This window comes from Harpia harpyja, chromosome 3 (assembly GCF_026419915.1).
Source record: "Harpia harpyja isolate bHarHar1 chromosome 3, bHarHar1 primary haplotype, whole genome shotgun sequence".
NCBI lineage: Eukaryota > Metazoa > Chordata > Aves > Accipitriformes > Accipitridae > Harpia > Harpia harpyja.
Genome location: NC_068942.1, coordinates 13,610,455 through 13,626,452, shown reverse-complemented (window position 1 = coordinate 13,626,452; position 15,998 = coordinate 13,610,455). Strand labels below are relative to the sequence as shown.

General features: G+C 36.0%; 1 protein-coding gene across 4 annotated transcripts in view; it reads left to right on the top strand.

The window, feature by feature from the left end:
* The window catches only part of GRIK2 (glutamate ionotropic receptor kainate type subunit 2), a 432,874-nt gene that overhangs the window by 385,291 nt on the left and 31,585 nt on the right, over nt 1–15,998 (top strand). For all 4 annotated transcript variants that reach the window (XM_052781434.1, XM_052781430.1, XM_052781432.1 and 1 more), the window contains one exon: nt 6,827–7,052. In XM_052781434.1, coding sequence (XP_052637394.1) covers nt 6,827–7,052 — 226 coding nt within the window. The remainder of the gene's footprint in view (nt 1–6,826; nt 7,053–15,998) is intronic.

The window sequence follows — 15,998 nt, the reverse complement described above, 5'->3', positions numbered from 1 at the left end:
CTGTGTGTTGGGTGATGGAGGACAGCTAAGCTGATTTAAACCTGGTCTGCTGTCCAGCACAGGTGGAAGAATGTATATTTTCAGTATATTGAAGATGCTAGTGATTAGCATGGTGCTCTGTAAAAGCTATGCCTTAGCCTATAGCAATGATTCAAAACTGCACTACACGTGACTGCAGAGTTTGGAATGTCTATGGCATCATATTATATTATGGAGGCATCAGGTGCAGATATGCAGTTAAGACCAAATTGCATTTTACTCATAATGTGCTCAACTATGTCAAAGTTGGTAAATATACTGCTTCTGCTGCCTCAAAAAACAGCACTTACTTTTGGAGTGTAGAATTAGCTAAGGCTTACCAGAAACTAGAAATTATTTCAGTCATTAAAACAAATTTAAATGGATTATTTAAAACAAAATATCTGGAAACAGAACATGCAATGATACTGTGTAAAGCTAAAAATTTAGTAAGATATGGTATCTTCCATTCTGATTCCTGTAGCTGATTCTGATATTTATCATTATTTGCATATATTACCGTTTAGGTCAGAAGTCCCAGTAATGGGGCATCGTTGTCCACTTCAGAAACATTGAGCAGTTTGGAGAAAACAGTACCTATTCCAAAGAGTTCAGATTCATATTAAGAACTGGGAGAGGTGGATCAGTGTACACAGATATAAATTACAGAAACAAGAAAGTACAAAAAATGCACAGCGGAACAAACACATCATCGGTCGTTGACAGATATTTGAACAGTAGCAATCAGCCTTTACAAATTTCCATTCGGTAATAGTTCAGGAAAGCGAGCAGGCTATTTATGTTTATTTACAATTTATTTTCATTTATGCAAGTGTTCACATGCTCTCAGATAGCCTTAGCTTTGAATTTCCCTGTATTTATAATGCTTGAGGACAATTACAGAAGTCCTAAAACATTCTTTACCTTAGGCTGTTGGTTTGTTCTCTCAGCTTTAAGCTCGTCATACTATGATTTGAAATGTATTCAGTTAATTAACTTTGTTTATCTCTCTATTAATGTTACTAATCCTCTGTGGCCTAAAATACTGGAGACGTATCCCAAACATGTTAGAACAGCTGTGAGCTATAAGAGGATCGTCTATAATGTTTGCTTCACTTAAATTTGACATCTAGCCTTCTTATGTTTAGAAAAAAATCTTGAGGTACATTAGTGCTTTTGCCATTATTAAGAACATCAGAAATGCATTTTCTAGCTTATTTCACAGCTATGTAGATTTAGGGCATGTGTCAAAACAAAACGTCAAACTTGCAAAAATGAATACAGAATGAATAAAGTACATGTATTATATGAACAGTTCAGCTTGGATTTCCATACTGGTGTTCAGGATTTCCAGGGGATCATGTATGAAACAATTGGGATGAGTCCGCTTGAGTTTCAAGGGAGTGAAGGGTGAAAAAGGTAGGAAAACACATTTTCCTGGCAAATAATGGACTTGCCTTTGGCTTGATGTATAAACTACAGTTCACAATGTTTTGGGGGTTAGTTTAGTGTGGTCAGTTGCGGTTTGTTCCCCAAACAGGAAATTATATGTTTTGTTTTCTTGAAATTGCTCAACGTCAAAATTTGAAGAGTCTCCAGAAACACTTATTACTGTACGTAACTTCATACTGATAAAGAATCATAGAAATCAATGAAAATTCAGAGTTGGAAGGGACCTCTAGAGATCCCTTCCTCTTGTTGGAGGAGATCTGATTTCCTAATTGAAAGCAAGGCCTTAGATTAGCTTATTCGGGGCCATGTTAAGCTGTCTCAAATATTTCCAGTGAGCTGATTGTAGTAATTCTCTGGGCTACCTATTCCAATGCTTAGTTGTTCTCATGGTGAAGAATTTTTTTCTTATATCCACACAGAATTTCCCTTCAGCAGCTTGGGCCATTGCCTCTTATCCTGTCACCACGCATCCTAACGAAGTGTATCTTCAACTTCTCTCTAACCTTCTCTTTAGGTAATGGAAGAACGTGATTAGATTCTCTCTAAGTCTTCCATTCTAGGTTCAACAATACCATTTCCATCAGTCTTTCTTTGTAAGTTAAGATCTCCAGTCCTCTGAATACCTTGGTGGACACTCTCCAATTTTAACATGTCTTTTGAACGTGGAGGGCCAAAACTGGACACAGCGTTCCTGGTGTGGCTTAACAAGTGCCAAGTATTGTGGATTAATCACATCCCTTCTGTTGTCTGTAGTCTTGCTGATACAGCCTGCAGTTTGCTTCCCTGCTGCAAGGATGGGCTGCTTACTTCTATTCAGCTTGCTGTCCTCTTGGATCCATAAGTCTGTTTCAGCCAGGATACACTCCTGCCAGTCAATTCCCAGCCAGTATGGATGCTTGGGATTACTTTCTCCCAGGATAGACGTTGTATTTATCTTTGTTAAACCTCATGCAATTCCTGTTATACTAATTTTCCAGCCTCTTTGAGGTCTCTCTGCATGGTAGCTCTTTCTTCCAGTGTATCTGCCTCTCCTTCCTGTTTGGTGTCATCCACAAACTTGGTGAGAGTGCTTTCAATACCATTTTCCAAACTGTTTATAAAGCTATTGAATAGTGTCAGTTCTAGGACTGACCCGTGAGGCACTCCACTCATGACAAAATGCCAATCTGGCCTTGAGCTATTAACTACCGTCTTCCAAGATCAACACCTTGGCCAGTTCTCCACCTGTAGGTGCTCCATCTGTCCAGTCCATATCTTACCAGCTTGTCATCAAGGATGTTGTGAAAGACCATGTTGGGCACCTTGCTAAGGCTCATATAGATAGGTCTTTATGAATGCACTTTTCATATGTTCTTCTTTTTGTCAGTGCAAACACATAAGTGATGAGCTTGGTGAAGTAATTCAGAAGTGACATTTCATAGTCTGTGTATTACAGAAAGTTAGAATGAATGTGCATAATTGTTTGTCCTTAAAAACATCCATGAATCAAGCAACTTTAAGAAACGTGGCCTGTGTCCTCTAAGAATGCAATGCTCAGGAAAACAAAAGTCACTTAGCTGTTGTTATAGGCAGTGTCATAAATGGAAAATAGTGTAGTAGGATTGGAAGTCTGTGTGGCTTTTTTTGACATAAAGATTGTCATGGTGTAATTCTTATGTGGTGGAGAGTGCTTTCATAAAATACATAACTGTGCTACTTATTTTTTTTTTACTTATTTTTTTCTCAAAATTTAATCTTAATTACCTTTAATCTTTCCTTTGTTACTACAGCCTCCTTTGAGTTTCAATATTTCATGGGTGAAAGAAAAGCTGAGGCATTGTCTGTGACACCCAAATGCTTTTAAGCCAGGAAAGCTATCATTAAAATAAAAATTTCCATTAATGGATCTGTAATTTTTCCTTTGTAGAAAAATGTCAGAATTTGCCTGGCACATTTTTGCTGTGCATTTATCCAGTCTTGTCTTGTGTCGTGAGGTCTGCTTCCCTGTCCTTTGATTCTTGTTTATTCTGGCATTCATTCAAGATCTTGATATTTTTCTAACCTTGTGGTCTAAAGTCTCACTGCTCAGATACTTGTCTTTCCTAGCCAGTCCTTCAGGACAGAGCAGTAACACATTACTAATGATGATTCCTTCTGTTTCCAGCCTCACATTTGTACATAACATTAGACTAACGTAGAGACTTTGCCATGCTTCCTTTTGTGATCCCTGACGTGCAGTTATCTTCCAATGATCTTTAATTTATGAACGCTGAGTATGTCACTGACAGTATCCTCTGAATGTCTTTGTGAGAGCTACCTTTTTATGCACCGGGTAGAGGAGCTTCTTGATTTGCTTGACCTTTTCATTTCCATCTTTCCCATTAGTTAGTTCTCTTTTTTAATTCCAGTGAAATTCAAATGTTGCAAAGCATAGGCAGCTTTCTTACTACTCTGCATTATCTTCAGCATTACTGAGAGAACACAAACATGATAAATCATGTCACCACAAGTTATCTTACACAGACATCGTTTCTGGTTGATTTCAAGTTAGGTTGGATTTCCAGACAGTGATTTCCAGTTAGATGAAACAATATGGTGAAGTAACCCAGATAAAATAATACACTTCATTGATGGAGTATATAAGTTGATTAACTAGATTGATTTGCACACAGTGAAAGAAGATGGAAGCATGATGTAAACTGCAGCATCTGCTTCTATAAGTATGAATGACACAGTCATAACCACAAGAACCAATATGTACATATTGGAGTGTCTTTCTCTTTAGTTTGATGTCAGATGGGCTCCTGATGCTTTTGATTGTTCTGGCTTCTTGATTTTAGTCATGTAAGTCTGCTAAGTAGTTTGTCAAACACACAGGAAAAATGTTTGTGGTTGTATTTTCCTGAATCAAATATTGTGTGGGGTGGTTTTTTTATTATTTTCAGATAAAACATTCTCTGTTGTACATAAAACAAAGCCCATAACCTGTACTATACACTTCTTTTGGTAAGAATTTCTAAACACTGGCTAGAATTAGGGGTCACAAGTAGATGAGCTGTTTTCCTTGGCATCATTTCAGTTCTGACTTTTAGCTTGTAGGGGTGGAAGAAAGCAGTGCAAAGACATTGTAGTGTTCTGCCTATATGAGGAAACAGAGATTACTCTGCACTTTCTGACACCCTTGTTCGCTTCACAGTGGTGAGCCACGTGCACTGATATTCTAGGGTTTGTGTTATCTTCTACAGTCTCACTAATCATATGTAGACTTTTTTACTCTTTGTTAATTATTCCAGTAAGTGAGCTGTCCTATGCCAGAGCTTTCTCTGATTTTGTTGGTGAGCTTTGTTCCTTCATTTTCAATAGTAGCTGTGGCTTCATCCTAGCTGATTAAATCAGTTATTGTAATATGAGCACTCTGTCCTTTGGAGGATATTGTATTTTTTTGCATGCTCTAATGCTTCAGTAGAGAGCAACCATTCCCCTTGCTAACATGTTTTCATCCTGGATTTTTTTTTTTTTTCAACAGAAATATAGAAATGCACATGTATTACAGTTCATTCTTTCTATATTTTCTATTATAGCTCATTTGGCTTTTTCTTTTTTTTTCCTCAACATGCGTCAGCAATGTGTATCTAACAGTTTACTAAAATTGTTTTCTCTGCCAATTTTTTATATTGCTCAAATTAGTTATAGTGGCTAAAATGTTTGTTTTGTGTACTGGGTTAAAGATTGTATGTCAAAAGAATTAAATACAGGTTCTTGGTAAAATTATACAAATATTGAAAACGTTAATTTTCCATCCTTTCTGTATTACATACTAATTTAGATTCCTACAGAGCTGATGTGCATTGCTTAAAGTATGTTATGCTACAGTGCAATATTAAATGCTTGCAAGAATTATTTGATTTTCGAAACAAACCCTATGAGGAGAGACCATAGCTGTTTGGTCTTCTCTATTCAATGCTTTCACAGTATATTCTGAAGAAAAATTATTTCCCCTTTCATAGTTACTAAAATCTTTTGCAATCAGCCACAGACTATGTTCAGTACAGTAACAACATGTTCATGCGGAGTCCTAAAAGTCTTCAGTTTTGTTAGCATTGACACTAGAGTTAGTTCACATGCTTGATTTGCTAAGTCCCCAGGCAGAGTGAAATAAGTCTTGGATTATATCTCAGCAGGGGGACAAAGTCATCTTTTTTCTAAATAAACATTCTTTTTATTCCACATACACAGCTAATTCTCCTCTGGGGCAGAGTTTATTGCTGCCAATCAGCTGAACTTCAGGCAGGTCTGTAGTGTCAATCCTTGTTTAGTATCTCCACCAGAGCTGATGGCAGAGTTATGTTTAAGGCTGACATTAAAAGATGAAACACTCCTTAAAAAATCTGATTATACTAGTTCTCATGCTGTATATCTACATTTTATTTACTAGGCAAGATTTAACACTACTGAAAACTTTCTGATACATCTTGAGTTTGAAATATTATTAAACAGATGGGGCAAATGTAATATAAAATGTTCAGTACTTCTGATACCTTCAATTTATCCACTGGTTATGATCGCTTAAGCACTGTGTTTTTCAAAGACAAGGGAAGGTAACATTTTTTAAAGAAGCTGAGGTGAAAGAAAGGAAGCGACTCCTCTAAAGTTGCACAGCATCACTTTGTCCCAAACTACTGTCTCTTCCTATCACAACAGTTCTTTGCATTCTGGGAATATTAAAGCAGAAAACATATTCATTTTTAGGACTTTTAGTAGTCAATTTCTGAATGGCAAGCTAGTATTCATCTGACCAGAGTGTGATACTATCTCTTACCTAAAATCTTTCTCCCAGAATTTTTGCTGTGTACCATGGATAAAATGTTTGCTGCCCTCTCCCCCACAACTGTTTTCTCCATATACTGCCATCTGCAAGGGCTCTGATTACTTCAGATTGCCATACTCTCTGCATTAGTTTTTCAGAGTAGCCGAGTGATTGAAATAGGAGTGAAAATTTCCATGGTGACAGAATCCACAGATTCTCCTATAGCACTCACCAACATTGTTGATGAACTTGGCTACAGTGAAATACTTAATAGTTTTCCACTGACTTCAAATACTTGTGGGCCTTCGTCTACCTAAAAACATATAAACAGTAAAACCCAGATAAACAACAGATATTGCACATTTTCTTGAGAATCTGTCTAACTGTTTTGTTTTACATAGACAAGATGAGGGGTACAGATGAGGTGAAAGGTACAGGCACCCTTAGAAGAATGCCTTAGTAAAAGCTGACACATGGTAAAATACGATAAGAGAGCAATGTGCAAACTGAGAATTTGCTTTCACTCTTATATTATTCTTATTCATGTTGCATCTAATATTTGTCTTTCAGAAATCCAAAATCTCCACTTACGACAAGATGTGGGCCTTCATGAGTAGCAGGAGGCAGTCAGTACTTGTCAAAAGTAATGAAGAAGGTATCCAGCGCGTGCTTACCTCTGATTATGCATTTTTAATGGAGTCAACAACCATTGAGTTTGTCACACAGCGGAACTGTAACCTAACACAGATTGGGGGCCTGATAGACTCAAAAGGTTACGGCGTTGGAACTCCCATGGGTAGGTGATATGTCAACCATTTGTTCTCTGTTCATTAATCTTAGTTGCTGCAGTAGCATAGAAAAGCTCCAAAACATTGTTGCTTTCTATACATTGCTAACATTTTTTCTCAGTTTCTTTTTCCCACCTGGGGAAAATATTACATATTTTATCAGCATTTATGGATTTTATTGAACTTTCTAAAAAGAAAAAATAGTTCCTTTATAAAAAATTGGACATTTTCGTGATATGTTTCTCTTACATGGTGCTTTCCATATGTCCAGCAACAACAAAAAGTACTTTCACAGCAATATATTTTACAGAAAAAATGTTTTTAAAATGTTGATCTCTCTCTTTAGAGAATGAGGTGCTAGCAGTACAGGGCGTGCATTAGCAAATGGGGATAATGCCATGTTATACTGAGAGGGCTAATCACTGAGATTCTTGAGAGGGGAGGAAAGATTCCATAACATGCCATATACAATCCACAGACAAAAGAAATACTGAATTAACCTTGTGGAATATGGTTTTGCAGAGCAGTTCCAATCCTGTCAATATTTTCCAGGTCAGATGTTCTCAACTAGGTACAAAACTTCAGTTGCAAGATTAGAAGCCAACTACAGACATTAGTTTGGCTGCTAGAATCCACAGGATGGGATTCAGAAAGCACTGAGGTGCTGAGTTCCCATTGACTGCAGTGATTTTTGAAGTACATGAGCTGAGGATCTGGCTTTAGATTTCAGAATAGATGGGAATAGAAAATGGTGTGGCACAAAGACTCTGTCAGTACTGCACAATGATCCTACTTAATATTGTAAGATCGTTCTACTGACCGCTTTGCAAGGCCAATATTTATTTTAACTTTATTTTTAAGAAAAAATTATCATTTTGTGATTGTTGTGAATATGTTTTATGTTTTTCTCAAATAGGTCTTACATTTTGTACTGATTTTATCTGTGTTAATAGTATACACTAAATCATTGTATGGAGAAAGTTGTGTCCAGTACTTTAAATCAAGCACATGGTAAGGAAGGTTAAGAAATAAACTTTACTGGAATATCTTGGAATAAGAGGTATCTAGTATTATCAAATATTGGTTTCCCTATATTTTGTAGATATTTACTGCAACTTTAATAACATCTTTTCATAATTTTCAATAACATAATTTTCATAATTTCAGTAATTTGCTATGAAATGGACATCTGCAGTAATTATGATTCTGTTTATTCCGTCTTTGAACAGTTAGTTGTTAGGAATCTAGTTTTAATCCTTATACCAATTTTTCCACCCTGTTCTATTGTGGTTTCTTACATTGCTGAAAATGTTCTGTAGACATGTAAGTGCCAGAAGGGACTGGACTTCAGTCCTGTTGCGCTTTTCGGCATCTCGTATTTTCTGATAAATAAGCCTTTTGTTATTTTGAGGGTGAAAAACATCTTCCATTTAGGTTTAGTATGGGGAAAATTAAATCCTAGTGATAGTTTAAAATCCTTGAATAAGCTGCATGCAAACTTGTGAAGCATCTGGAGCATGCCCCGGAAATCTAAGTGCCCATTGGAAGTGCCAAAGTGGTAGGAATCAGAGAGACCAGGCTATTTTACAAATGATTTTGATTATGCGTAAATCAGAGAAGCAGCACAAACACCAGAGAAAACAGATGAAAAGCAATGATAAAGCCAGAAACAGACTTCTAGAGTTAAAGTTTAGAGGATGACCTATTGGATGTAAAGCAGCAAGGAAGCAAGTAAAGTAAGGTTTTCACAAAAGAAATGAAGGTACAATAAAACAGCATCTGGAGCTTTCCCAGAACAGCTAAGAATAAGAGATCAATCCCGTGTTTGGGCAGTATCTATAAAATGCTATCCAGAGAACTAACATTTATAAAAGTTTTGTTTCCTGTGTATTAACCACACAGTCTCAGAGGAAAGAGATTGAGTAGCCTCCACTAAAATAATGCATAGTTCACACATACATTTGAAAGGAAACCTTACAAAGAAGCGTATCCATAGTGCCTGTCAGAATAGTTTTTGTTAAATATATCGCTTTATTGAAGCCGAAAAGTCTTACAGAGCAGTGGATAATACAAAATAAACTCATGCATTATAGCTAATCTCATTTCATTTCTACAGGAAAAAAATAATTCCAGAGTCTTTAAAAGAACTTATGACATGGTAAAATCTGCAGAAGTAGATTTCATCATTAAATAATGATTTTGGAAGAAATTTATAGACACTCAATTGAGTAATATCTTTTTAGAGTTAATAATCCTAAGAGTAACTTGTCAAGTGCTTGGAAAACTACAGTGTAATGGTTTCACAAACAAAGAACATGTCACTGCTTGTGCCTGTTTGGGAAGTAACAGGTCTCTGAGCAGAACAGTACACAACTATTTGTATTAGAGGCACGGTATCTGAAAGATAATGATGTCATCTCCACAAATTTACAAAAATATCCAGTTTATCTCCTGGAATAGTGGCTTGAAGTTGCAGAAATATTTGCACATAAGATTAAATTTGTAGAATACAGTTGTTGGAGGCCTTATGTTGAATACAGTAGAATGGATATGGTTACTTTTGGAGAACAGCATCAAAGGAAGTAGGTGCAACATATCTTGTTCCTTTTGAAGGCTAATAGAATAATAGTTAGTGAGAACATAATTTGTTTGAGTCTACGTAACTACAAGCAGTAGAGCTCAAAGCTTTCCTAACAGAAAAATATGCTATCAGAGTAGTTTATGATAGGATAATCACTTGGAAAATGCAACCACCCAAATATAGCACCAGCTTAGAGTACTACAGTAAAAGCTCTCTGCTCATGATATGAAAGTTTTAAATTCAGAGAAATAAAGTTGCAGAAGATGAGGAGAAGAAAACGGCAGATCAGGCAGTGTATATGTGTCAACCCCTTCCAAACGCACCGAAGAAGCAAAATCTGAGTTTACATTATTATTTTAATCCTTCTAAAAGCATTAGTGACGTAAACAAAGTTTAGATTGCTAAAATATTGCCTTGATAAAGGAAATTGGAAACATACTTTTGGCACAAAGTAGGATCAGTGTACACCTTTAAAATCAACAAAATATGCTGATGTTTGGAACAGATGCAAGGCAGCATTCTGCATGATATCTCTGCTGTTAGCTTTATTTACTATGTCACATGACACCTGCAGCACTGGAAAATAAGCTAGAGATAGTGAATTTGATTTTACACATACAATGAATGATTCTCATGGTACATGTTTATAAATTAAGGTAACAGTCTTGTATATACTTTAATTCATTTTCAGTCAGCCACCTCCAGTGCTAGGCTAGAAAAACTTCATTGGTGATGAAAGGAGAAGGGAAGAACAGACCTGGTATGAGATGTTTGACAGCAACTGATGCTTTGGAGCAGATAAGGGAGAACCTATTTGTAACTGGGGTTGTGTTTGTTTTGTTTTATTTTCCATCTTTGCAACTTTGTTTATAGCGTTGTAACCAAGAGTGTAACAACTTGCTTTGTTAGAGCACATTTGGGTTTTTTTTCCTTCCACTTTGAAGCTCCAAATGCCAGGGGTTTGTATTGGCTTTATTCTGGCACGTCCTATTAGGAGGCACTATTTTGCCAGCCCTGTGTTCTTCATCAATGAATCTGGTAAACAGGAAAACTTTTGTTAACACGTATAAAGCTTGAAGTATGCTGTATAGTTTATTCCTAATAATAAATATATGAATACGTATCATGTACGATTATCTATTAGAAGTACATATATATTTCTTTTAGTGGTTGGAATTTGGCTTTGTGTGGGCATACACCTCATCATCCAAGGTTGATATTCAAAGGAGGAAGGAGGGGAGGGAGAGAGGGTGGGAGGGAAGGAAGAAGAAAGACAGAGAGACAAAGAGAGAAAAAAACATAGAAAGCAAACGAATGAAGGGGGGTGGGGAGGGAAGAGAGGGAACAAACCCTTTGGGTATGCATAATAGCTTCCACTTTTAATGATAGATTCTCTAAAGTGTTACTTATCACCTCCAGTAGTTTTAAATGTCGTATTTCTTCATCACGCACGATAAAGATGTTTAAAATTGGGTTTGTTCTTGAATAGATCCCAGTGGGGATAAATTTACCATTGCAAAGGATTCCTAAATGTTTATGATACTTCCACATGCTTATGGTCTTCTTATCAAACACAAATTGTAACTTTTTTTCAAGAAAAGCTAGTATATCCAGCAATATACATTTCATGCCCTACTGAAACACAGTTAATAAGACTTTTCTATGGTCAACATACTGTAAAACACAGTAATATTATGTGACAAATGCTATTTTCCATAATGAGTGTTTATTAACATCATTGTTCATGTGAAGGGAACCACATGAAAGGTTAGAAATTTAGCTTCTATGCACTCTATATTAAGGCCTTAATGGTCTGCAAAGCTACTTTTCACTTTTTTTTACTTCTTGCTCTCCTGTTGGAAGAAGCATATTTGAAATAATCTCTTGGAAAAAAGCAAATCTTCATCTCTCTGGGGTGCCTTCAGGTTCTTATTTCTTTTCCAAGTTCCTGTTTCTCTTCAGCGTGTTAGACAGCAGGCTACTTTCCATCTTCTTTGGGCAGATTTTCTACTGGATTCCCAGTTGCTTCTACGTTGAACCTCGAGTACATAAATGGCTGACAAGAGTATATGTCAAACCCATTCCATATGAGCAGATACACTGAGCATGATCTGCACTTATATGGCAACTCAGGACTATCCTGTATACGCCAGACAAACTCTGTGTGCATGGAGATACGTGCAACGTAATGCCTTTGACATTTTGAAAATGAAAAATGGTAGGTGTAAGTAATCCTAAAAATTTGCATATATTTCTTCTACCTCTGAAGAAATACAAAATAGAAAGTGGTGCTTGAGAGAGATGGCGCATAGGAGAAATTAAAGCTAGTAATTTCTCTACTGTTTCTCTGTGATTGTTGAGCTGTGGAAAGTGACAGAATTAGATTAGGAGGGGGCTTTAGCTGTACAGCAGTGATGTTCCTATAATATCTGATAATGGTGAGGTAAAAAACAGTTTGAGAAAAAGGTGAAATACACATTTTTTTTATCCTTTCTTCCTGTGCAGTTATTTCAAGAAAATAAATTGTGCTATTAATATTAATAATATTTCAGTTGCAAAACATAGTGAGCTGAATCTGTTACATGACTCTCTTCACTTTTACTAGTTTTTTCACTTACTTTTCCCTTGCTGTGATCAAACTATGACTTTTCCTACTACAGCATGTCACTGTTTGTATCCCTGATCATTACATCCTGATGGACTATCAAGATGCCCTGAAAATGCTGAAAAGGGTTTGAGGCTTAGATCTTTAATATTTAATTGTTAAGTTAAAAATTGTTAAAAAAAAAAAATGTGCGCTCCCCCAACTATATAGAGACTCTTCACTGTACATGGGGATAAAATACAACTCTCAGGATATGATTGAAATTAAACAATGCATTTTGGGGTCAACTTACCACATCGATAAAGCTACCAACATTTCATTGCCAAGCTGTCTTGCAGAACTACTCATTATATAAAGCTGCAATAACTTGCAATAGTAAACCAGATCCAGTTATCAAAATTTATTCATGTAAGTACATAAAGTATATCTGCCCAGTGTATATTTATATATTCACAATAGAAAGCTGGCAGCTACTGTGATACAAACAAGTTATATGTCCCATGTCAAAAAGAAAAGCATATGAATAAAATAAACAGCCTTCCAGCAGAGATGCATTGGCTGCAGGCCCCAGATACCAGTGTACTCACTTAAGTTCAAAGGATGAAACAAAACTTCAAGGCTCTCATGTTCTATTCATTCAGAAGTGCCATTTTTAGTGAAGTTCTCTTTTCTGTAAATTCTAATGAAATATCGAATAAAATGTCTTGTTTACAAACATTTTTATTTCTTAGAGAAAAAATATATTTTTCACAGTATATTGTTCTTAAAGGTTCTCAAAATTTTGCCCACTCACCTGTGACTTACAAAAAGTCTATTTGGCCAACTAATGTAATGTGCAGACCACTTGCACATGGAAATTTATTTATATACTTTTGCACAATGTAGTTCATCTTAATTTTTTTTTTTACTTAGACATTCAAATCTTTTATTTTTGGCAAATCAGAGGCAACAGTGGGGTTCACTTTCCTTTTTTTTCTTTTCTTTATTTTTGAATTTCAGCAGCTCTGTAGCATGTAATTAAAAAGTTGTTTGGAGCACTCACATTTTGAAGACTGTAGTGTTCATATAATTTCATCAGACATAGAATCTAAAAAGAGTATTTCACACTCCACTCAAATTAAAGATTTCACTGCAGAAAAAAAGGGTTTCAGGCAATGATTGATGATCTGCTATTTCTTATCTTCTCTAGGAATATGACCTCGTGAATTATTTATATTTATCTAAGCCATTAATAAATGCAATACAATAGTGTTCTTCCTACTCCAGTGATAGGCTGCTGGATTCAAATAAAACTTAAACAAATAGTTTAATCAGCAAATGTATAACACTTAATTATCATGTTGTATCCAATAACACTGTATAGATTCAGCTGATTTATATTACCTTTTCTGTCTCTAGGGCGTGACCTAGAAAAAATATTCACGGTAACGTTTTTAACTTAAAATACTGAATTTTTTTTAACTGACCTGACCGTGTTCTTAATGCAGGTATATGATTTCATTACCTGCCATTTTTATTTAAGTGTGTGTTTCCAAATATAGAAAATTGTAAATGAGGGTACAGTGGGGAATATAAATTACTTAGGAACAAAGGCTTTTAACATATGCTTGTAATTTCAAAGATTAAAACTTAATGTAGTAAAAATATGAACAAATAAATGACTCTTATTTCCTAAATATGTAATAGAAAGTGAAAAAAGATATTGTGAAGATGATCTCGGAATAGTCTTAACTCTCCTCTTAGAATTCATTCAGCCTCTTCCCTTGCTGCATTTATCATTACAGACAGAGATTTGCAGCTGGTTTTATAATAATCTAAAAATTAGTTTACTTTTGGAGCTTGCCTGTAAAAAAAAAAGTAGATGAAATTGGAGTACACACCTTGTAAGTGTAAGAATAACACTTCATCATCCTACAGATATGTAGGATGTTGCCTCCTATGTTTTGTCTGGCTTTTAAAAGACCAAAGCCTTGAATTCTACAGCTGCATATCTGAATTAACTTTTTCTGTTAAGCAGTTTCTACACCACATCCAAACTAGTATTTTAAACAAATGCCCTGAATGTTTTCTAGTAAAGAAATCTAATAAGTTATTAAATACTTAGAACATACTGGTGCTAGAAATTTTTCCTGCTCTAGGAAGGAAAAATTTTTTTTTTCTTGCTACCTAAAGCTGTGGTGAAATGAAGTCGTTTAACAGAGATCAAAGTATGAATAGAAAGCCTTCTAGTTTTCCAGAAGTTACCTAAAAATGAATCTCAAAATTGAAGGTACAGTTGTCCATCGTCAGACATTATACCTACCATCAAAGTAGGGGACAGTCTGTTCTTTAAGCTCGGATTGAATGAGAATGTATGGTATGGTTATGCTGCAGTTGTAGGTTCTTCTGAAGGGAGTAGGATTATGATACAGATGAGTTTCATAATGATAATGACTTCTGGGCCCCACAGTTTAAGAAGGATGTTAAGGTCCTTGAATCCATCCAGCGTAGGGCAACAAAGCTGGTGAAAGGGCTGGAAGGCATGATGCCCTGTGAGGAGCAGCTGAGGACTCTGGGCTTGTCTAGTTTGGAGAAAAGAAGGCTGAGGGGCGACCTCATTGCTCTCTGCAGCTTCCTGAGGAGGGGACGTGGAGAGGAAGGTGCTGAGCTCTTCTGCCTGGGATCCAGTGATAGGATGTGTCGGGATGGTTCGAAGCTGTGCCAGGGGAGGTTTAGACTGGGCATTAGGAAGCATTTTTTTACCAAGTGGAACAGGTTTCCTAGAGAGGTAGTCAATGCCCCAAGCTTGTCAGTGTTTAAGAGGCATTTGGACAATGTCCTTAATAACCTGCTTTAACTTTTTTTCAGCCCTGAAGTGGTCAGGCAGTTGGACTAGATGATAGTTGTAGGTCCCTTCCAACTGAAATTATTCTATTCTATTCTATTCTATTCTATTCTATTCTATTCCTTGGATGCCATTGTTTATGCAGTTCTTTTTTTCTGTTATTTTTTCTTTTTCTTTCCTTTTCCTCCTTTCCCTTTCCCTTTTCTTTTTTCTCTTTCTCTCTCTTTTTTTTTTTTTTTTTTTTTTTTTTGCTTTTATTCTTAGAGAAGAGTTTAAGACTCCCTGAAAGGTTTGGTTTGGAATGTTTTATTTTAATTGCTGAGTGCCTACACCTTACTTCAGTATTCTCAATATGTTTTAGTGTAGGGAATGTCATCAGGCTAATCACATTATTTCAATTCTTGCCAATGTTCAGTTCTGATGGTAGAGTTTTTGTCGTCTTGGTTAGAAGATGAAGTTCTCTCTTGCCCTTCCAACTGCTTTGTGGGGACACATTTGCAGAGAAAGACAGACTTTTTTCCCTAAAGAGGTGTTTGACGTGAGTCTTTAGCATGCTTGATGCTTCCATTCTATGTGGCATTCTTTATTGTTACTGCACAGGTGCACAAACACACACAGATTTTCAGTTTGTTCCTCTATTTTTAATTTACTTCTATTAGAGCAAACAGGGCTAGTACAGATTTATTGATCTGATTCTAGGAAAGAGATCTCTTATTTAAAAAAAAAAAAAGAACCAAAAAAACCCAAAACAAAACAAAAAAACCCCCAGGGATAACTTTTTTATCTGTAACATGCCTGAATAAGAAAGTAAGGCTGAAGTTTCACTGTCATTTTAAACTGGCATAGGGCTGCTGCATTTTGCAAAAACGAACAGCTATATCAGCTGGTTTAGTGACCTAAACTGGCAGAATACTGTTCATCTTCTTTCATAAAATTAATTTACT